At 37.6% G+C, this 20,765-nt stretch overlaps 2 protein-coding genes across 5 annotated transcripts in view; one reads left to right on the top strand and one right to left on the bottom strand.

Moving 5' to 3' along the window:
• Positions 1-10,299, top strand: ATP6V1D (ATPase H+ transporting V1 subunit D). The gene is made up of 9 exons (XM_030030842.2): positions 1-151; positions 2,733-2,850; positions 4,032-4,111; positions 5,461-5,528; positions 6,221-6,265; positions 6,738-6,841; positions 7,271-7,337; positions 8,801-8,879; positions 9,516-10,299. The coding sequence occupies exons 1-9, from the start codon at positions 111-113 to the stop codon at positions 9,655-9,657; spliced, it is 744 nt and encodes a 247-aa protein (XP_029886702.1). The 5' UTR covers positions 1-110; the 3' UTR covers positions 9,658-10,299.
• Positions 10,300-11,165: 866 nt separating this feature from the next.
• Positions 11,166-20,765, bottom strand: part of PALS1 (protein associated with LIN7 1, MAGUK family member) — a 60,365-nt gene continuing 50,765 nt past the window's right edge. For all 4 annotated transcript variants that reach the window (XM_030030802.2, XM_030030795.2, XM_030030817.2 and 1 more), the window contains 6 exons: positions 20,382-20,453; positions 19,848-19,919; positions 18,941-19,108; positions 17,974-18,176; positions 16,494-16,604; positions 11,166-14,314 (listed from right to left, as the gene is read on the bottom strand). In XM_030030802.2, coding sequence (XP_029886662.1) covers positions 14,138-14,314; positions 16,494-16,604; positions 17,974-18,176; positions 18,941-19,108; positions 19,848-19,919; positions 20,382-20,453 — 803 coding nt within the window. In that variant the 3' untranslated portion in view covers positions 11,166-14,137. The remainder of the gene's footprint in view (positions 14,315-16,493; positions 16,605-17,973; positions 18,177-18,940; positions 19,109-19,847; positions 19,920-20,381; positions 20,454-20,765) is intronic.

Raw genomic sequence — 20,765 nt, 5'->3', positions numbered from 1 at the left:
CCGGGCACCGCCTCGTGCGGGGGCGGGGACAGCGGGGCCGCGTCACGTGACGGCGGCGGCGGTGGTGACAGAGCCGGAGCGGGCCGCGCCGCCCTCCGCCCGCCGCCACCATGTCGGGCAAGGACCGCATCGAGATCTTCCCCTCGCGGATGTGAGTGTCCGCCGGGCCGGACCGGGCGTGAGGGCGGCGGCCGGGCTCTGGCTTGTGCCCCGGGCGCCGCCGCGGGGGCGGGTTAGCGCCGGGGGCTCGGGGCCGTGCCCGGCGCTGCGCCGAGGCGGGAGCTCCCTGGGCTCCTCTTCCCGGTCTGGGGCCCTCAGGGAGGGGGGTGTCCCTCTGGGTTTTGCGTAGACCACTTCGATAAGCGGTTGAAGGCCGCAGTTAGGGCTTCCCTTCAGGTTCGCCCTTCGGGCTGGAAGTCGGCTCCGCCGGCCGTTAGAGGGCCGTTGCAGGGTCCAGTACCAGGAGGCAGGCAGCTTCGGGGGCGGCAGGAGGGGGCGGTATTTGAAATCATGCAACTACACAAACCGCTATTTTAAAAAGAACAATTTGTAGAATATATGTATAAGAAAAGCCGCACAAATCGAACCATAGTGTCCCTTAACTTTTTAATAGACGATGCTGCTGTACAAGAGGTTGGCCGTGAAGTGCTAAAAAAGAAGGAGGAAGTAAAATGCGTGCAGTGGACAGTCAAGTAATTTTCCAGATCCTGACAGCAAACTATTTGTCATGAAATCAGATGTCTCCTGACAAGGCTTAGAAAGCTGCCAACATTTGAACAGACACAAACTATTAAAATTGCTGTTTTAATAATGCTGTTCAGTTTCTCTTCAGAACCCCCTAGGACTGAAAGACTTTGCCTTAAGGTGAAAGGCCGTTTCAAATCTTCGTGCGTAAAATTGGGTCGATGCCTGCCTGTAGTCTTAGGAAGAGGTGCCTTGCAGGACAGAAAACCTCAAATGTAAAATAAGAATTATTCCCCCATTTATGAGCTCAGGACATATGAAACAACAGTTTTTATGGAAAGATTAATATATTACGTGGTAAAGGTTCTGGTTTGAAACTTAGTTCAGAAATAAACTATTGCGTATACTAAGTCAGCCGGCTCTTCAGCAGTGCTCTCTTCATTCATGTCCAAGGAGGAGGCACTTCAATCACTTTTAAAAGGTATCTGGTTTTGTGGTCTGATAGGTCATTGTGGCAAGAAGGCAGTGATGTACAAAGACTTAATATTTACAAGCCCTGTTTCAAATGAGGTAGTAGACCAATAATGTGGCTGATGTTTTGATAGGAATGTAAGTTAGGATGATAAAATAAAGATGGTCTGCCTCTGCAACAATTATTTTTGTTAACTGACAGAACAGAATTTCGCAAGGTTTGTTTTTTGTTTTGGTTTGGTTTTTTATATTTATGAAGTGGCTTGCTAGTATGAGCCTCTTCTGTGCTGGATATCATCAATTACAGAAGCTGCTCAGTCTCCTTGACGGTAAACAAGGCTTTGTTTAGTGCGCTCTCAGAGCCTGTGAAATCTTGCTTGAACTAGAAGGTCATCCAGTCTCTGGCAGGTGGTGAACAGAGCAAACAAGTTAGTTCAAGGTGGTGACGGAGAGCTGCTTGTTGTGAAAGTAAAGCTGCCTTTTTACTCTTTGACATTGGGGTTGTTTTTTTAATCATAAACATTCAGAAAGTATTTGTGCTTTTCAGTTGTAAGTATTTGGTAGATATTAATGGACTGATTCTCATCACATGCCAGTAGATGGGGAAAGTAATAGATTCCACTGTGTAGGTAGAATCTTAATTATACTTACTTTTTCCAAGGTCAGAGAGGAAGTGTGTTAGGCTTCTCTTCACATAGAGTTGACTTGAGTATTGTCCTTTCTGTGTAGTGGCTGTGTGTACGAAGTGGTAGCTTAAGACAGCACAGCTTGTGGTTTTTGTAGTATAGCTCCTGCTATTCTAGTTAGCTTAAATCAAAAAGATTCTTCAAATTAAAATATATTCCACAGTAGAGAGGGAAGCAAGGTTTGGATCTTCCTCAGTTCCTAATTCCGTACAAGAAACCTGTAAGTGTGCTATTTGAAGTAAAGGATATACAATGCTACAGCTAGCTTGCTAATATCCTTTTTAAACTGATGCTACTTCTGATTGTCTTAAATAGCTTGTAAATCTCCTGTGCAGCATATGAAGCTATGGAATCATTGTACTTTCTGACTTGCTTTAAACCAGAATGTATGACAGCTGTATCTTGTTGCTCCATAAAATCAGAACACAGCATCGACAGTTATAATCACATGAAGAATTTGCTGTGTTCTCCAATTTTGAGAAGACAACATAGCAGTAAAAGAGCTTAAAAGCAATACCAGTGTCACACTGACAGTGGGCTTTTGGGGTAGTTTGATTTATGGTACTTCTCAGTCATCACAAAAAATGAAAACTCTTATTTCCTATTATGGAAGCACTGAAAAATGACATGTGAATTTTCCATGATCTTTGACTTTGCAGATAATAACCTTGTAATTCTTGTTGATGATGGAGATACGTACAATAAATTCCCTTGATTTTAAATGGGAATATAAATTTTTATCCTGAAGTGGCCATCCTGTTTTACCGCACTGATGTTTCTTGGTTGTGTCATAATTTCAGTCATGTCCACGTCAGAAAACTTTGCATAAGTTTTTTTCCCAATCCCTTCAGATGATGCAGGACATTTGTTTTTTATTCCTCTGTTTAACAGGGCTCAGACAGTCATGAAGGCTCGTCTGAAAGGAGCCCAAACAGGTCGTAACCTCTTGAAGAAAAAATCTGATGCTTTGACACTTCGATTCAGGCAGATCCTTAAGAAAATTATTGAGGTAGGTAAATTAGAATTTTCCTCTGTTTGGCTCACTTTATTTGGAATCTGTTTGTTCTGTCAGTTGTGCATTCCTGTTCTGCTAACTTCATTAGGTAGGCTGGAATGTAGGACAACTTTGTGATAACCTGTTTATTCTAAGTGAGGCTACTGAGGACAGATGAGCAAAATTATGTTTTTCTGGCTGCAGTGATACAGAAATTTTGCAAGAGTTAATATTCTTCACCTCTTTACAGGCAGTCCTAGGGTCTGCTTTCTTTTGTGTCCCAAGTTCCTTATCATCTTTTCTACATTACAGGGAATTTGCTCTGATGCTGCCAAATTCTTTAGAAGTGGATTTAACCTGTTCTGTAGCCCCGTTTTTGTTGCTTTATCTGGCTTAAGAGTATACTGCAGATCCGTAATGTTTCCTGCATGACTAGGTACACTAGAAAGGAGAAGTTTTGTCTAGATGGAACTTGTTCCTTTATGAAGAAACACCAAGTCCTGCTTCTTGCTTTGCAACATGAATGACAAATCTAAAATGCTTGGTAGAGCCTAATATGGTTTGTTCTGTTCTACCGTACTAGACGGGTTTTAGTTTTACTGTTTTGGCTGCAACTGCTATGATATCCATAGTTAACACTAGTGCTTTGTTGCCATGCTGTAGACGAGCTCTTGGCACTCTGTATCTTGTTTCCTATAGACTAATACACAAAGGCTCTTGCTTCTCAGTAGCACATTTTTTAGCTACACAGGCTTCAAATATGTAAAAATTGGGAAAACATGGAGTAGGAGGAGAGCGCAGCTTCACAAAGCCACATACATCTGTACACTGAAAAACAACTTCAGCTGTCTCATAGTGTTCAGTACAATATGAAGTAAGAGCGTTTTCCTACTGAGCCCTTTTACTGTTGTGATTTAACCCCCATGTAGTAGAATTTTATGATTATTAAGACAGGTAAGTCTTTTGCTGTTTCTGTGAGTTCTACACTGGGTCAGTGAAACAGCTGAAATGTTTCTTTTTTTGCCAGTCACCTGGGAATTATGATTTGCAGTTTGAGAGTAAGCTACACATACAGGACTTTCTCACTCTCTTGAATTTCTCATTCTTCTCTATGCTGTTAGCTATTTATCCTGGAAAAGGAGTAATGATGTGCCTTGTATTTGCTACCTTTTTTTTTTTTTTTTTTTTCTAAACAGACTAAGATGCTGATGGGTGAGGTGATGAGAGAAGCTGCCTTTTCACTTGCTGAGGCAAAGTTTACAGCAGGAGATTTCAGGTGAGGGTTGCTGATCTTGTGGATGTCCTACCCCTGGGAAAGAGCAATTGTTGATTTCTCTTTTGGAAAAAAAGTAAAATTCTCAAATGCACTTTGAAAAGAAAAAAAACCAGACAGTGGACAAGGTAGGACAGGATGAACTGAATTACATTAGGTAAAGGTGGGAGATATCACTGCAGAAGAGAGATAATTTGCATGATGAAAATGTGTACTCCATCAGAAGCTAAACAAAGTGGCATGATTAACAGAATTTACTTTACATACAAATCCTTCATTTGAGAAGGTGTTGCTTTTTGCAGCTTGGAATCTAACATGTAGGGAAACAAGAATTTATGGCAGAGTATTGGACTATTTATTATTTTGATCTTGTGAATCTGAGGGCCAGATGTAATGTGTGTTATTTTCTCCCAGTAAATCATACAATAATTTTACTAATTGTTCCAACCTCCTGTCTCATTGACCTCCTGTCTCATTAGGGCTAGCGAGGGCTTACGTGAGAGGGGAAACAAATCTTTTTCCTCCAGTAGGGTATTTTTAATTCTATTTTAATAGATTACAGTTCCAACTAGGGTGTTTGTGTAATTCATCCAAGCGTGCATAGATCTTATGGAATAAGGTTGGGGAAGTGTTAATGGAAGAACTAAGTGATCAGACACAATACTAATCTGTGTGCTGCTGGAGAAAAAGTCTTTTTGCCCTTTCATTTGGATATGGTGCTGCTTTCTGTCCTAACCAGTTGCAGTGTTTAACTATAAACAATAATCAGATTCTACCTTGTAAGCAAATTGTACTTGAGCAGAAGAGTTGGCTATAGTGACCTGTTCTTGGAAGACCTTAAGGCACTTTAGAATTCTTCAAGATGAATTGTTGTACAAGCTTAAGTTTGTTAATATGATAGAGTTAATGGGTAAACAAACTCATAAATGTTCTGAAAGAATACATACAAACTGAAATGAGCAAAATGTTGTGGCCTTTGTCTGCATTACAGCCTTGAAATTCCTTCACTTTTATTGGGAAAAAAAGTCTCACAGACAGGTTGATTAGAGTCAATGTTACTAAAATATTTTGAAGTAATTTGCCAGATAACTGGCTGGTTTTTAGCTATGCTTTGTATACTTGGTCTGAGACATTTCTAATGTCACATTTCACAGACTCTGCATCTTTTACATTTCCAAACGTTACTGGAAACCTAGCTTCACAGTCTGTACAATGAATTGCATAGAGAACTGAGCTGAAGACAATTTCCAACTCTTCACAGCTATTTGATAATTACTTAATTTTGTATATTACAATGACTTAATGAACCACTTCAGCTTTCCTGATTAAGATGTACGTTTTCTTCCTTACAGTACCACTGTGATCCAAAATGTGAACAAAGCTCAAGTCAAGATCAGAGCTAAAAAAGACAATGTAGCAGGTGACTGTTTTCCAGACTATGAGTATTTTAACTCTTAAGGGAATTGTGGGAGAGGACTATGAAATATGCAGGAATGTATCCAAACAGTCTCCTCTTCTTTATTTCTCTTATTCATCTAACAGTAGGAACACTTGTAATTTGCTGGTTTTTTTTCACATACAGTATATAATTTTTATATTTAGTTATTTATCTCTGAAAATTAAATGAGTGTGTGTAAACTGCAGTCCAATTTCTAAATCTTTGGACAAAGCATAACTTCCACAGAGCTTTACTGAAAAATACATCATGAAATTAAGTATCAAAAATCAAATAAGTTTCAGGCAATTAAATATCAATAATTGTCTATGAAGAAAAAAAAGATAAATCAGGATTGAGTGCTTAAAATATTCCTTAAAGACAGGGAATACATTACTAAAGAGAAACATAATAAAACTGAACACTAAATAAACTGGAATACTTCCCTGAATTTTTCATGTGTCTAGATCTCTATGATCTTAATACAATTCTGAAGGTCCATATTAAGATGTCAGAACCAGCATAACTTAATCATTCCAAGCTATATAGGAAGATTTTTGAAACAAAACTTCTGAGCTGTATAATTTATTAGAAGCAAATATGGTAGAAATGAGTTGTACTTAATAAATCTATAACCCTTTATATCTCTTACACACATTCTTGTTCACTTTTGTCAGGTGTAACCTTGCCAGTTTTTGAGCATTACCAGGAAGGAGGGGACAGTAAGTACAAAAGAAGTATTTTCTATCTTATATGTACTTACGGCTATTCTATGCTAATACAAAAATACTTGTCATGTAAACTGACTTATTAGCAAGACATGACATCACAGGCATAGGTGTACTTACTTCCTCTGTGATGCTTTGTCCTGTTCCTGTGACATGGAGGGATTATTAGGGAATATAGTGGGTTTCAATTTCCTAAACCAGTGAGTTTTTCAGATGGGGAGAAGACTTGTCTTGAATTATCATGTTTTGAGACTGTTAGGTCTTACTGTGGACATGCATAACAATGATCTGTAGTAGCATAAACCACTATAAAGACAATTTGTTAATGGGCAAAGGCTTTAGCTTGTCACTTGCTGAGCTGTCTATATCCCTGTAGTTTGTAAAGTACTAATTTTTATCTAGTAAGAAAACACCATAGTAGCAATAGCAACAAATATTATTTGATGAATTTTTTTTTTTTTTTCAGGCTATGAGCTGACTGGCTTGGCCAGAGGTGGAGAGCAGCTGGCTAAGCTGAAGAGGAACTATGCCAAAGCTGTGGAGCTGCTTGTGGAACTGGCCTCCTTACAGGTTGGTGGGAGGAAAAAAAAAGAAATCGATCCTTGGCTTCTCACTGTTCTTAAATGAAAGTAACATAGTCTCACTGATTGTAGCTTAATACTTTGAGCTGTACTATACTCCTTTAGTCCCAGTGCTGTACAAAGTTGCAAACCTTTTCCAGCCATAAAACAGAGTTATATTACCACTTCAAAGAAGTCCTTACTCCTTAATGCTAAGAAGAAACTTTCTTTGGGGTGTTGGTATTTGTAACTGCTAATGTGCAGTGTTCAGCGTGCTACTGACATTAGTAGAAAAAATTCTGCTCCTATTGAGAATGTAGTCTGTAAAGCCACATTACAGACTTGGCTCTGGCTTTCAAGTGCTGTTTGGTTTTGTGTATAGAATTGATGGAAATGCTGAATTTGTCTTCTTATGTATTATTTAATCCCATTCCATCAGACATCGTTTGTTACTTTGGATGAAGCCATTAAAATAACAAACAGACGTGTGAATGCAATTGAACACGGTGAGTATTTTTCCATTTGGGATGCATGATATTTTTCTGTCTCCATGCAAGATGAGGAGCAGGGTCATATAAACCACTCTTCTTTTGACTGCTTTCTTGTTAGTAGGATTTCTAACCAGTTCAATAACTCTTCAGAAAGCATTACAATGAAGTATACTGCAAGTAAGAACAAAAATTAAACACCCAGGGAATGGACTGGAGTACACAGAGATAAATAAATATGCAAACACAAGAAGGTAATCAGGAAGTTGTATCGAGCACCTAACATATTCTGGAGTCTCTGCTAGTGACTTTGACTTACTTGGTCAAGTCTGTTGACTAGAAACAAAAGACAGGATGTTTCTCTGTGTTAAGATGTTCTAATAGCTAGCATAATAGCTTCTAAAACTATAATGGTGGTGTCCAGTGGAAAGCTGGTGACTTTTTTTTTTTGTTGGTTTTGGATGGGATCACAGAGGCATCCAGAAAGAAATCTTGGTAACCTATTCAGGTTTGTGTTACAGGAAACCAAACAGTCCTAATATCAATACTCTGGTATTCTGCTTTCATCTGAATTCCATATCCTTCATGTTCTTGTTTGTAAATTTGTTTCTTGCAATTTCTTAAGTACTACCTATGCACAATATTCCTGTCATTCCTTTTGCTGCAGTATCCAGGGTGCTCTGGTTACTTCAAGTTCCTGAGTTGTTGATAGCTTGGATTTAATTATCTTTGCATGTATGCAATAACTTATTTCAGTACATAATTCCAAACCATCCTTTTCAGTACTGTTTTTCATAGACTTGTTCCTTTGAACATGCAGGCCTTATCTGCAGCTTATCACTCTGCAAATTTGACTGTAAAAAAACGTTTCCTCTGCAGCCTTCCAAATAACTTTGGTAGTGCTGATAACGGCTTTCTCCTTTCAAAAAGTGGTTCTGACACATAGCTTGCCCAGTTGGGTGTTATAGCTTTGTTTAATGTCTTATCTCTTCCCTTGCGATGGTGTTATATTTGAATATTTGTTTTCATGATGGCTTTTTCAAATCAAGATCATAATTCTGTGAGTAAAAGTGCTATAGTGAACAGAAGTTTCTGAAAGAATGTGATGGAAGAACATAGTTTTAATTCAAATCTTGCCCACCTCTTCCAGGATTTTTTTTTAACCACTTCCATGGGGAAAAAGGACCTTACAAACAATCAGGGATCAGTGCTTACTGATTCCATTGCATCTTTCAAAAGAATGTGCTATGGGAGATTCTGTGATGTTCAGAGTCCTAGTTTAATCCTGGACTTACTGAAGAAAATGATTTTGTCTCTTTGTCCATAATGAAATAGTATGATCTTTCATGAAAGACATGTAAATTTCCACTAGCCAAAAGAACTACTAGATTGACTTTAAACAACCATCTGTGCACTGCATTAGATAACTTCCTGGCTAATATAACAGCAGTCCAACAACTTCCTTATTTATATTTTTTTAGTGATTATTCCCAGGATCGAACGTACTCTTTCTTATATCATCACAGAACTGGATGAACGAGAACGAGAGGAATTCTACAGGTAAATATCTAAAACAAGACTAGACTGGTCTCTTTTTCTCAAATAGACCACTCCTCAGAAGGGACTTAAGAGAACTCTTCACCGAATCTGGCACTGAACACTTAAAACATGACCTGGTTCCTTCTTACTGCATACTGAATTTCCAGAGCTGGGCAGCTGGAGATCTGCAATTACTTGTCTGAAAGTTACAAATGGATCCCTACCACTAGGTTGTACGTAGCTGTCATTATCATTCTTCCAGAGGGAATGATGTGATACAGTACACCGAGGTGTTCTGCTTTAAGGACACCTCTGCCATAGAGGTCAATGTTCTGGGCTACCTGAAGCAAAAATGTCAAACCTGAAATGAACTGAAGGAGAATTAACTTCATTAAAGACAGAGTACTATAATGCAGTGTTTAAGGCCAAGAATATAATTTATAGGTCGGATGAAGAAATGAGTTAATCTGCAGAGATGATGTTTTTCAATGGCAGCAGCTAGTGATAAAAGCCTTCTGCCATTTGTTACAGGATTTTCATTTCCTGGGGAACTTCTCCAGGCAGCTTTATCATATCCAAGTTTTATGGCATCTTTGCTGCTAGCCTGTTTTATGAAAACATACTTATTTCACAGATAAACCACATTTCTTTTCACAGGTTAAAGAAGATCCAGGAAAAGAAAAAAGTCTTGAAAGAAAAATCTGAGAAAGAACGGGAGCTGCGGAGGGCTGCTGGTGGGGAACGTGAACCAGCCAATCTCTTAGCAGAAGAGAAGGATGAAGACCTTCTCTTTGAGTAACACAGCAGAGTTGTATATGGAGCAGGGGATCCAGAATACAGAATGTCCAGTTGCAGTATCATCCAGGACATGTTGCCTCAATGATACTTACGTGGTTTCTCAGTTGGTGTATAAGTCTTGAGTTGAATGGATTGTGGATTTCTCCTGGGAGATTAGAAATCTGGGAACTTGACTGCAGCATAGCAGGAAAAGGAAAGATGATTCAGGTGCTTAACTATCAGGAAAGCCTTCTTATTGTATGCTCAGCCTGTTTCTTCGCTTCATAGGAATGACTGTCCATAGCTGTGGTTTTTGAGGATGACTCTGGATTTGCCTAATCAGATTCCTCTTAATTGCTCCCCTTCCTAGCACAAGCAGAGGAAAATGTTATTTAGGGAGGGAGATGCATGTAATGTTTTTTACTGCTGAAATATTAATGTTCACATTGCTTAAAGCAGGTGTTGGCACAGCTGAAGTCAAAAGTCAGTAAAGGCAACTCTAGTTTTCTAACCTGTTGATGAAATCCACAGTCTTCTGTGATTCATTTTTGTTGCACGATTGTTACCATTGGCCTAAGACATCTGTGAGTTTTAATTAGAGGTTCTGCCAACTTGTGTACTGTGTGTGCTAGAAACAAGTAAAAAATTTAAATGTTAAGTATCATCTGGTGTCTGGCTCAAGTTGCTAGAAGATGGTGGTCTTAAAAGCTTGTCATGTTGATTTCAAAATAAACCCTTCACTTAATCCCCTAGCCCAACTTAGAATCCACACTAGGCACATCTGTTTTCAGCCTGCACCCAACATTCACTTAACCTTTTTACTGCTTTAGGTAAGTAACCAAGGAGAAGCGGCTCCCTCCTGCCACAAACACACAGAAACTCTTCTCAACTATCCAGCTACATGTTGCTCCAAATCTTCATTGCAACCAGTAGGTTGGCAAGCAAAGCAGGGTTGAATGTGCAGTAGTCCATCCTTGCTGTGATTTGTCATGTCCTAGGCTGTTTAGGGGAGCCTAGGAGAGTGGCTGATAAGCAGGCTGTCACTGAATGCTGCTCAGTTTGAAAGGTTTTTTTCCTAAAGACACTGGTTTGCAATTGGCAAACTGAATGCATGCCACAGGAGTAATACTAGTACATTGTCTTTAGCACTACTACTGGTCTCTTCAAGGTAAGCATCTTGGTTGAAACATGATCCAGCACTTAACTGCAGATGCAGGGTAAGTACAAGGAAATGAATTTCTATTAACACCTTTAAAAAGTCATTTTATAATTGTATGAAGCACAAGGCCATTTCTTTTCTCTTTTGAAGCTGAAGGCAGCACAGCTGAATCATAAGTCCATACTCTGTTGTACAATACAGGTCCAGCTCAAAAGAGAGAAACTGTAGATCTGAGGACATGTTACCTTTCCCACTGGATGCATGATGTCAGAAGGAACAGAGAACATCCTCTAGGGCACTGATGGGTCATAGCATCTTTCACACATGCAGCAAATGGCAGAAAGAAGACTCCCACGATCCACTACAAGAAGTAAAATTGTACAGTGATTTATTTTAAATCTAGAAATATTTTACATTTTTACATTAGTGTGCAGTTCATGATGTCTCAAAATACAGAGTGCAGATACATGTATAAAAGTACAATGTGGGGCTAACCACAGGTCTCAGTAAAGTTACCTTAATTATTTAAGGCATTAACCCCCCCATCTTCTATTTTAAAAAGTCACATATAATTACATTCAAAAATTCTTCTATGCAATTCAGCTAACATTTATTTTTAATTAAATCTGGACTGGTAAAAATGCAGATACCCTCATTTCAGTCTGATACAGCTCACTACAAAGCCTGTGATAAGGTTGATGAGTTTCACCAATGAAGTTTACATATTCTTTTTTACTCTCAAGGGAATTAACACATGTTCTTCATTAAAGAAGGCAGAATAATTTCTTACACAAGGTAGTTCCAGGTCCAAGCTGGCACCAGATGGACAGCCAGGTACATTTCTCAGTGCTGCTCAAGCCTTTCCTTTCAGCAGGAGACAAAGCTAACAATGGTTATAAACTATCATAGCACCTCTCTACATGGATGTCAGCGAGTACTGTGTGCCTTGGGAATTAAGGGAGTAGAGCTGAACTTCAAGCAACATTCTTTAAGTCTACATTCAAAAGCTTATTTGTATAAAAACAGCTTCTGTACACCATTTCAGAAAAATAGGGGAGACAAACATTAGTCGAATACATTAATGGCATGATTTACTGTGACTGACACTGCCTACAAACACTGAATACCTAAGAGGGTTCAGCAACCGTCTTGAGCTGATTGTGACTGCAAGAATTTGGACAGTACCTACGTAGCTGAGCTAAGTTACCCTTAACGAACACATTGTACTGCTTTCCACCTTCTTGTCCAGCTATGAAAGAGTCAATTATCAAAAAGCCTAATACATCTACAATAATCTTTCTTAAAAAAGGGTAGAATCGATCAAAATATTTTGTCATGAAACACTGACTATCCAATATACCTGAACATTGTAGTTGTCATAAACTATGGATTAAACTGTGAACATGCCTGCAATGTGAGGCAAAAAGCCATTGTTTTGAATATCCAGCCCTTAGGCCAACAGCCAGCACATTAGTATTTCTAACACTGAATTGAACAAAAGATATTGAAGTTTCCAACCCCTTTTCTTTCTGAAGAGTCATTACTTATCCCCACTAATTGCTTAATTGCTTTTCAGCCCTAAATAGTAATTAAACCAGCAAATAATATTGCTTTCTAACAAGACAGGAATGCACTCTATACTTCCATTTTTCAATACAAAACCATACTGAATGTTAGTTCAGTAACTAGGATAGTTATCTGACAATTTCTTTATATCTGCTTTATGCTTGGAGCGCTCTATTTAACTATGGGTGTGAATTTGTTCCATTAACATTTGAAGAAAGAATATATGCAAGACAATAGAAATAATCAACTACTTTTTCATCCTTCAGCATTATACAGGAGTGAATTACACATTGACATAACTCCAGTGTTTTACCTGTAGGAACAAAGGAAACACTATGGCTAAAGTTAAGAGATATTCACAGTCCAGGTTCTTTGTGCTACCCAAAACCAAAACAGCCAAAATACTACTATTCAGTTAGCTTCAGTGATAGAACAGCCCTATTGCAGGCACGTAGCCTTAGTAGTTAAACCTTCACAGCTCAGAATCATTTAAGGATGCAGAGATGTTCCGAGCTGCTTTGCAGAACACACTAGGATACAGACAGACCTTGCCTTTTTTTCACTTGTTTCAAGTTTTTTGTTTTAATTATTACAAATATTCCCCTTTCTTGTGACTTCTCAGTCAGTTACCAGTGTTTTACACATACTTTCACTGCAGTACTGAGCAAATGCAGGACAATATGTTGGCTAGTGAATTACAATACTCATTTATAAAACAGTAGCTACGTTCAGCTATTTTAATTCCAGTTAGTTATCCATTAGACCAACAGCCACAAGATGAACCACTTGCAGAGATTAAAAAACCCCACTATCTTCCTATGTTCAGCATATCAGCCTATTTTAGTCAGTATTCTGTTATAAAACATGAGAACTTAAGCTGACTTTTAAGCAGCATGTCTTATAACTATATATTTTTCACAAAAATATAACCTCTGCCTTTCTAAATATCTCTAGAGATCTGTAGAAAACAGCGGCTCCAATCAGTCAATATGTTTTAAAGAACATTCCATAAAAATATCACATCTAAAAGATCAATATAATATTCATCTTTGGACCTAAAATTAATGCGAAGGCAAATTTAAAAAGTCTGACTAAAAAGACACAAGGATAGAAATATTTACATTATACACATTTTCCAATTACAGTGCTATTAGAAAGTGGAATGTTTGAGAATTAAAGTATTAACTCAAGCCTCACAAGGCAGCTCCAGACCAGAGCGGCATCTTCATTCTGTGTATTTTTTAGAGGAGAGATTTCTCATTAATATTAATGTTGTTTTCATGTGTAGATTATTTCTCCGCCCAATGATCCGTAGAATTATGCTCCTGAACTACCATCATGTCCCACAAAGTCATTAAGTTAAGTGTTAAATAACATTCATATTTATAACTAAGTGACAGCATGGACTGTATATACACACACACACACACTTAAAATCTTTGATTTCATAAGGGTGATTCTAGGTAAAAAAGGTGGTTTTATGTATAAAAGTAGTTGCTAGGAAAAAAAAATTATCTAAAGCTTTAGAATTTAGTACTGACAAGATCTCCGTTTCTAGACCACAGAGGAAGAAAACTCGGACAATCTTTACATCAGTTATATCGGCTCACCAGCTGATAAGTGTATTTTTTCAGTAATATGCCATTTCTCTGGCAAAGGATGCAGCCACTGAAGTCTAGAGCTCACACATATTTATAGTAGAATTGGGCAGACCTACACACGATCTCCTTGGAAAGATTACTAGATTGAAGTCCGTTTGTCCCTTGGAATTGCTCTCTCATCGTAGCCAGGTAGAGGGGACCCACTGGGGTTCTGTGTCAAGTTTGTTTATTAACCGAAGTAACTCTTGATATGCCTTATCAAGATCAGAATTCACAATTGCTGTATCAAAGTAGTGGCCATTGTTCTGTTCCATCTCCCTTGTTTTTTCTATGATTTCTCTCAGCTCTTCTGGCTGCAATCAAAAAAGGAGAATTAGTGTATGTGTGTAAGCCTCTCTCCCACAACAACCAATTAGGGACAGGTAACAACTCGACTCAGAAAAGTCTTTTACACAAATTTTCATGGTATTACTATCAGCTATTGAAAAGTTTACAGTAACATTGAACTATGATACATATTTGAAAGCTAAGGGCACTCATGGCCAGTCAGAAAGGACAGTCTGAAGTGGCAAACAGTAAATAACTGTCCCAGACTGAAGTAAATGAAGAAGATCTAGCACTGCTCATTTTATGACATTCATCTTACTGAGGCTCTTAAATCATGTTTCCAAAAAATAAGTTAGGTTGCTAAGCCCATTATCCTTCTGAAAAAGACTGGAGATGGCAGACAGAGCGTGAGAGAAAGTTTGAATGGTGTAGAACAAGACAACATTCCTCTGAAGATGTAGCACTACAAACACCAAGCAAAGGCAACAGCTATCATTTGTTGAAAAATATTTCAATAAACGGCAATGAGAACCACAGTGAGAGCTATACATTTAAGTTGATCAAATCACCATAGCACCAGGTAAATGACATTGCAGAAAAATGGAAAACACTATTTGAGAACTGGAAGGGAATATGTCAAAAGCAAGAATATTGCAATGTAGATAAGTGATGCAAAGGGAAAAGTAGAAATGGTTTTACTTCAAAATTTTTTTTACACTTGGATCCTAAAAGCGTGTTTGTTTTTCTCTTCTGCAGCTTATTTTTGTATTATATAAAAGAATACTCAGGTATAATTTTTGAGATAATTTTCTAAAGAGGGTATTTTCAAAAGGTACTTCAGGCTGTCAAGTTTTTTTTTCTAGGCATTATATACACTTAAGAAAATCAAAGCCACATACAGGCATACATGCAAGAAATAACCTCCTCTATCAGGGGAAGGGGTTTAACACAGTAGCATTTACCCAACTGAAATAAATACAACTCCAATACAATTAATCAGAAAGAAAACAGGCAATTTAACACCAATATCAGTGTATGAATTTTTATTGCAAATGGATTCCTTAATTACTGCAATAAAAAACCCAGGACACACATGAGATGAAGTATTTATGGAAAACAGTTTCATTCGTTGCATAACTATGAAGGAGGAAACATGCCCATTTAAAGACTATGATTATATTTCACTTGGGGGGGGGGTGAGTGAGGGGGGTGGTGGGATGCGTGGGGAGGGGGGCTGTGAGAAAAAGAAAAATCTGTTTTCAGACTCTGGCTTTAATAGACTTTTAGATCTTGCATCCAAGCAATACATCACCCTTGCCTCAAACAAGGAGAGCAAAACAAGACAGCCGTAGAACACAGTGGGTATGATTCCTGACCAACAGCCGTATCAGGGGTCCCTTGAAGTTATGTTGGGAGGACTGTTCTTCCTCGGTATGAACTGCATTATGTTCTATTAGTACTTTGAAGATACTATGGTGGCAAAGTGCTCCCACCAACCACTGTAGGGTAGATCTCAGTTAAAAAGCTGAAGATCAACATATTTCATTATCCTAGCAATAAGCACTTTGTATCTCATAAGCTGATAAGGACCTCTTCTGAGCTGTCAGACATCCTGGTTTAATGTATGGGTTTCAATTCCATTCTGCAGAACTAACTTCTCATTAACTAAGTGATCTGAACTGCATAAACTGAGATCTTGACATGACTGTGGTTGAAACATGAAAAGTGATCCTACAACACCAAGATTAAAATAACTTTATCTGAAGAGTTTTGGAGTATATTTTCAAGTAAATGCTTTTCCAAGGGCAGATAAGTTCTCAAAAGAAAAACAATAATAATTTGCTCCCTACAATTACTCTCAGGTTTACTTGAAGACAAAATTGGTTTTTCCACAGTTTTGAAATAAAGGGTCATGGTTTTTATACCTAACTGCAGGGACCCCAACTGAGACATTGTGCCCCAGGATTACTGAATTAGCAGTGGATTCCCTTGCTTCATACTGCTCACATTCCATTAGGCAAAAGCATCCTGAGCCCTTAGTATGGTCTGCCTACTAACCCGGAGCACACAGATCTCAAGTACACTGCTTCCCATGTATTGTCAGTACTATTACCATCTCCCAATTCCAAAGAAAAGAGTATATGTTTACCAAAAGCATCTGTAAATAAAAAGCAGCATGGTTTCAGAAGAAGTGTTGGACATTACCTTTGGGTTTTTCCCTTCTTTGGCCAATAAAGCACGTAATCTCTCTTGTGAAGGTGGTGCAACAAATATAATATATGGCTTCAAGTCAGAATTACGTAGTGTCTTCAGTGACTGCAGAAATAGTATTTATTTAATATTTAACAGTTTCACACATGAAAAGGGCATTTAACAATGCATTATTCACATGCTATAATTGATAATATACTCTTCAAACAATGACAATTGTACAATATGTTAACAGCAGTATAATTAACCGTAACACTATTATCATCACCATTCAGAGTTCGGTCACCATTTCCTACAAAACTGATATTACAACATTTTTCAAGTTCATGGAACCCAAACATTTACTTTTGTTCAAGAATATTCTTCATAACTAAACTGAAGGAACATACCTTTTGGTATCCAAAAGCCAAAAAAAAAAAAAAGTCACCTGCATTGAAGTAAGTTTCCTTACAATGCTAAGGAATGGTATCAGCTTTGAACAGAGAGAAGAGTCTTTAAATACTACAGTTTAACCTTTTCTGTTTTGAAGATTAAAATACAAGGTATCAGATGCACTACTACTGTATGTTTAGCATATTTTTTTGGCAGGTTACATTTACATTAAGAGACAGGAAATAAAAAGAACCAAACTGTAGTTTGATTTTTCCAAAAGGTTCCTTCTATATGTCTCAGGACAAACAACACCTCTGAGATAGATTTTTGTAACCACAGAATTAGATCAATTTTCAAAGTGTTAGGAGTTTTCATTTCATTACACACTTTGCAATGCCCATGAGCTATTGTAGTAAAGTATCACATGGTCCTGACTGGTGATGGCAAATTCTAGCTTCAATACTACCAGACTTTACTGGTATGTCTGAGTTTCAGGGCTTCTTTTGCAGCATCTACAACAGCAGCAGACCTCATATATGTCGTATGTATTAGAAAATGGGCTGTGTTCCAGGACTCTGCCTCTTCCCACATTTGACTAAATTTCCAAGTTGAAGTCTGTATGCATATTGTCTCTTTCTTTCTCCATAAGCAAAAGGTCATAGTTAAAGAGCTTTTCAGTATTGTTGATGTGATGTCGTTTAATCCTGTCTGTTATGGAACTGCATAAACATTCCCAAAATGCAGTTTCCAAGTATAATCGCAAACAACTTCCTCTCCATTTTCAAAAACCTCAGAGTTCACAGAGTAGTTGGAAGACTGAGACACACAAATCTTATTTTAATTGAATTTTCAATTCAGATAGTTCTCACCAGCTTTAAGTACCTGGAAACCAAGGCCCCTGTTACCTTTAGCACTGATACAAGATGTGTATATTTTCAAACACGGAACAAGAAGGTTGTATTCATAAGACACTAGAGTCCACTGAACACCACTGAAAATGGACCTTGAAAACACACTCATTTTATATAAACCAAATACAGCTCTTTAGACTTTCACAGTAGCTTCTACAATTAAAACATGACAGGCAACAGCTTCACCATACCTGGGTATGAAGATTTAAAAGGCATATCTTGCCAGAGTTGATTACTTGCCGCACGGAGTCTATGCTAGTACCATAGAGGTTCTTTTCAAACTCTCCATATTCAATGAACTTCCCTGCAGCTATGTCACTCTCAAAGGTCTGTCGGGAAATGAAATGGTAATCCCTGCCAGCTACTTCAGTCTCTCGCCTGCTCCGAGTAGTGTCTACAAACAAGAGCAACAAAAAAAAAGAAATCGAGACAGTGATAGACCTGTAGAACTGAAGACGTGAAATAAGCATTACCCTTAGGAGACATATTGCTAACCAAGCAAAAAAACAGGCAGATGAAATATCCAAGAAATGCAAGTATTTTATTTTTTACAATAAATATCCCTGGACAGATTAAGTTGCCAAAGGCTGAACCTACATTTAGAGGTCTTGTTTACATTATCTAGAGGAAAAAAAAAAATAGTCAACTAGGAAAGCAATAGTTTCACCTGCGCAGCTGCATTCTGAACATGAAAACAGCTATTAGTTGTTTATAACAAATTATATTGCTAAGCTGTTCGTAAACCTAATTTAGCATACATTAGACATTAAAAATACAAAATTCACTGAAATGCAAGTGGTTTGGGAAGGCACTAAAGCCACTGAAATTTAAATTTATGCAGGATATGTAGGTTAAAAGTTCTTTGACCAATGTATCAGTTTCTTTTTTGAACTTCTTTTACTCACTCCAATTTGATCCAAACTGAAATATATCCATGTCTTATAATGCCTCTATAACACTGTGTTGGGATACTGAATTTGCATTGACTTACCAAAGCTACTTCATGCCACACAAGATGTAACTTTATTTATCCTTTATCCAAGAGCTGACTATATCCTGCTCAAAACCCTCAAACTCCTAATTACTATTTTCAACACAAGAGGATTTGTCTACGGACAACATTTAGCATAAGCAATCTTATCTGCCCATCAAACTTACGGGGAACTGCAGAGGCAAAACGATCCACTTCGTTATTCATAAGTCTCTGCCGCAATTCATTTTGGCCGCAGTTCTGTGGGCCGATCAGAACAATAGGCCGTTTCCTGTTTGCTGGTTGATGATACAGTGACATTTCCTCGTAGGTCAAAATTTCCTCATTGTCATAATCTTGAGAGAGAAACAATAAAATAGTTACAACATACTTTACTGCTAGTTGCATGTATTGCCTGTCATGCAGTATCAAGTTTCAGGCAGCTCCTCGCTCTCTGCCCAGCGTCTAACTGCAAGTCACCAAAGCAATAGAACCCCAAAGATCATCACTTGCCCAGTAAGATGAGGCTTTTTCCCCCCTTTTTGGAGAAAGAAAATGTATTTCCACTTACTACTGATATAAGTAGTAGCGTAAACTCAGCAAACAACTTTCTTGCCAAGGAACAAGTTTCTACTACAAGAATAACACTTTATACCCAACAACAACAAAAATCATCCCAATCCCAAAGTACTTTTGTAAAAATATAGTATAAATAGCCTACAAACTGTCTGTGGAGAAAGTTTCCATTTACTAAATTTAATTATGCAGAGTGAGATGATATTACAAAACCATAATAAAATGGTTCATCATTGTAAAATTATGAGTGCTTCCATGCCTAAAAAGCTATCTATTTTTTTAATCCCTATCATCTGGTCTTTAATAAAGACACTAAATGACCCTACAAATCCTGCCACCTCTTTTACATCTTTCACTAAATGTTATTACAAACCATACTACTGCTCCCACCCAGAACATCATCAGGCACTGTTTCTAACATCATATCCTGAATTTCAGCATTCTTTTCACACAAGGCTATTTGTAGAATCTTTTATAGTTGCTTATAAGTGAGCACACAGTGCAAAAGATTTTGCTTACCATCATTTTTATTTGCATTGTATAAAACCTTTTTCCGTTTCTTTTTGTTTTTCTTCGCACACCAGAGTTTTCCTAACCAAAATAGAAATCATCACAATCAAATACCCATATAGTAAAAAGCTTCCTAACCCACCCACTATCTGGATCTTTAAAGTGGAGAATTTATTCTGCAATTTTGAAAAGGCACTAATATTCTTCAGTTCATTACACTGGTTTTGTGTATTAAGCAAATGTTGCATGTCAAGGACTTCAACTGAGTTGTGGTAGATAAAATTCTTTATGAAAAAAGGGGCTTTCCAAATTCCCATACATCATTCTAATTACATTGCACATAGTTGTGAAAAAACCCACGTGATTTATACAACAAAGTGCTAAATTCAGACCTGTAATTACATGAAGAATTTCAAAGAATCATCCCACTTGTAGTACAAAAAATGGAAGAATTTTCTACAACTCCACAATGACAAGGTTCCAGATACCACTAATTAGCACCTCTATATGAGATTTTTTTTCCTTGGAAAGCATATATCCAACCTGATTTTTCTGGCTCCTTGTCTTCTTCTATGGTTTGCTTCATTGCTTCTCTCTGTTGCTGAAAACTTTTTCCTTAACGCATTAAAAAAAAAAAAAAAAAAAAGGCAGTTAACATTTAGAAACCATTTCAATACTTTCTAATGACTTACTCATTTTACTTTTTCCTAAGCTTTTACATCTCTGAAGGTTCTAGTAGAATATAAGAGAAATTTAAAAAGAGAAACTAAAGTTGCTGCGAAGCTTGTTTATTGCTTTGAAAATATATTCATCAAGAAAGACTTGCAGAGCATTTGTACTATTCTGGACAGTTTTGCCTGGAAAATTGAAACTATTGGAAAGATGAAATTTCCCCACTATGATGATATGGTTTTCTAATTATTTTTG

Source organism: Aquila chrysaetos, chromosome 2 (assembly GCF_900496995.4).
Source record: "Aquila chrysaetos chrysaetos chromosome 2, bAquChr1.4, whole genome shotgun sequence".
Taxonomy (NCBI): Eukaryota; Metazoa; Chordata; class Aves; order Accipitriformes; family Accipitridae; genus Aquila; species Aquila chrysaetos.
This window is presented reverse-complemented; position numbering and strand designations above follow the sequence as displayed.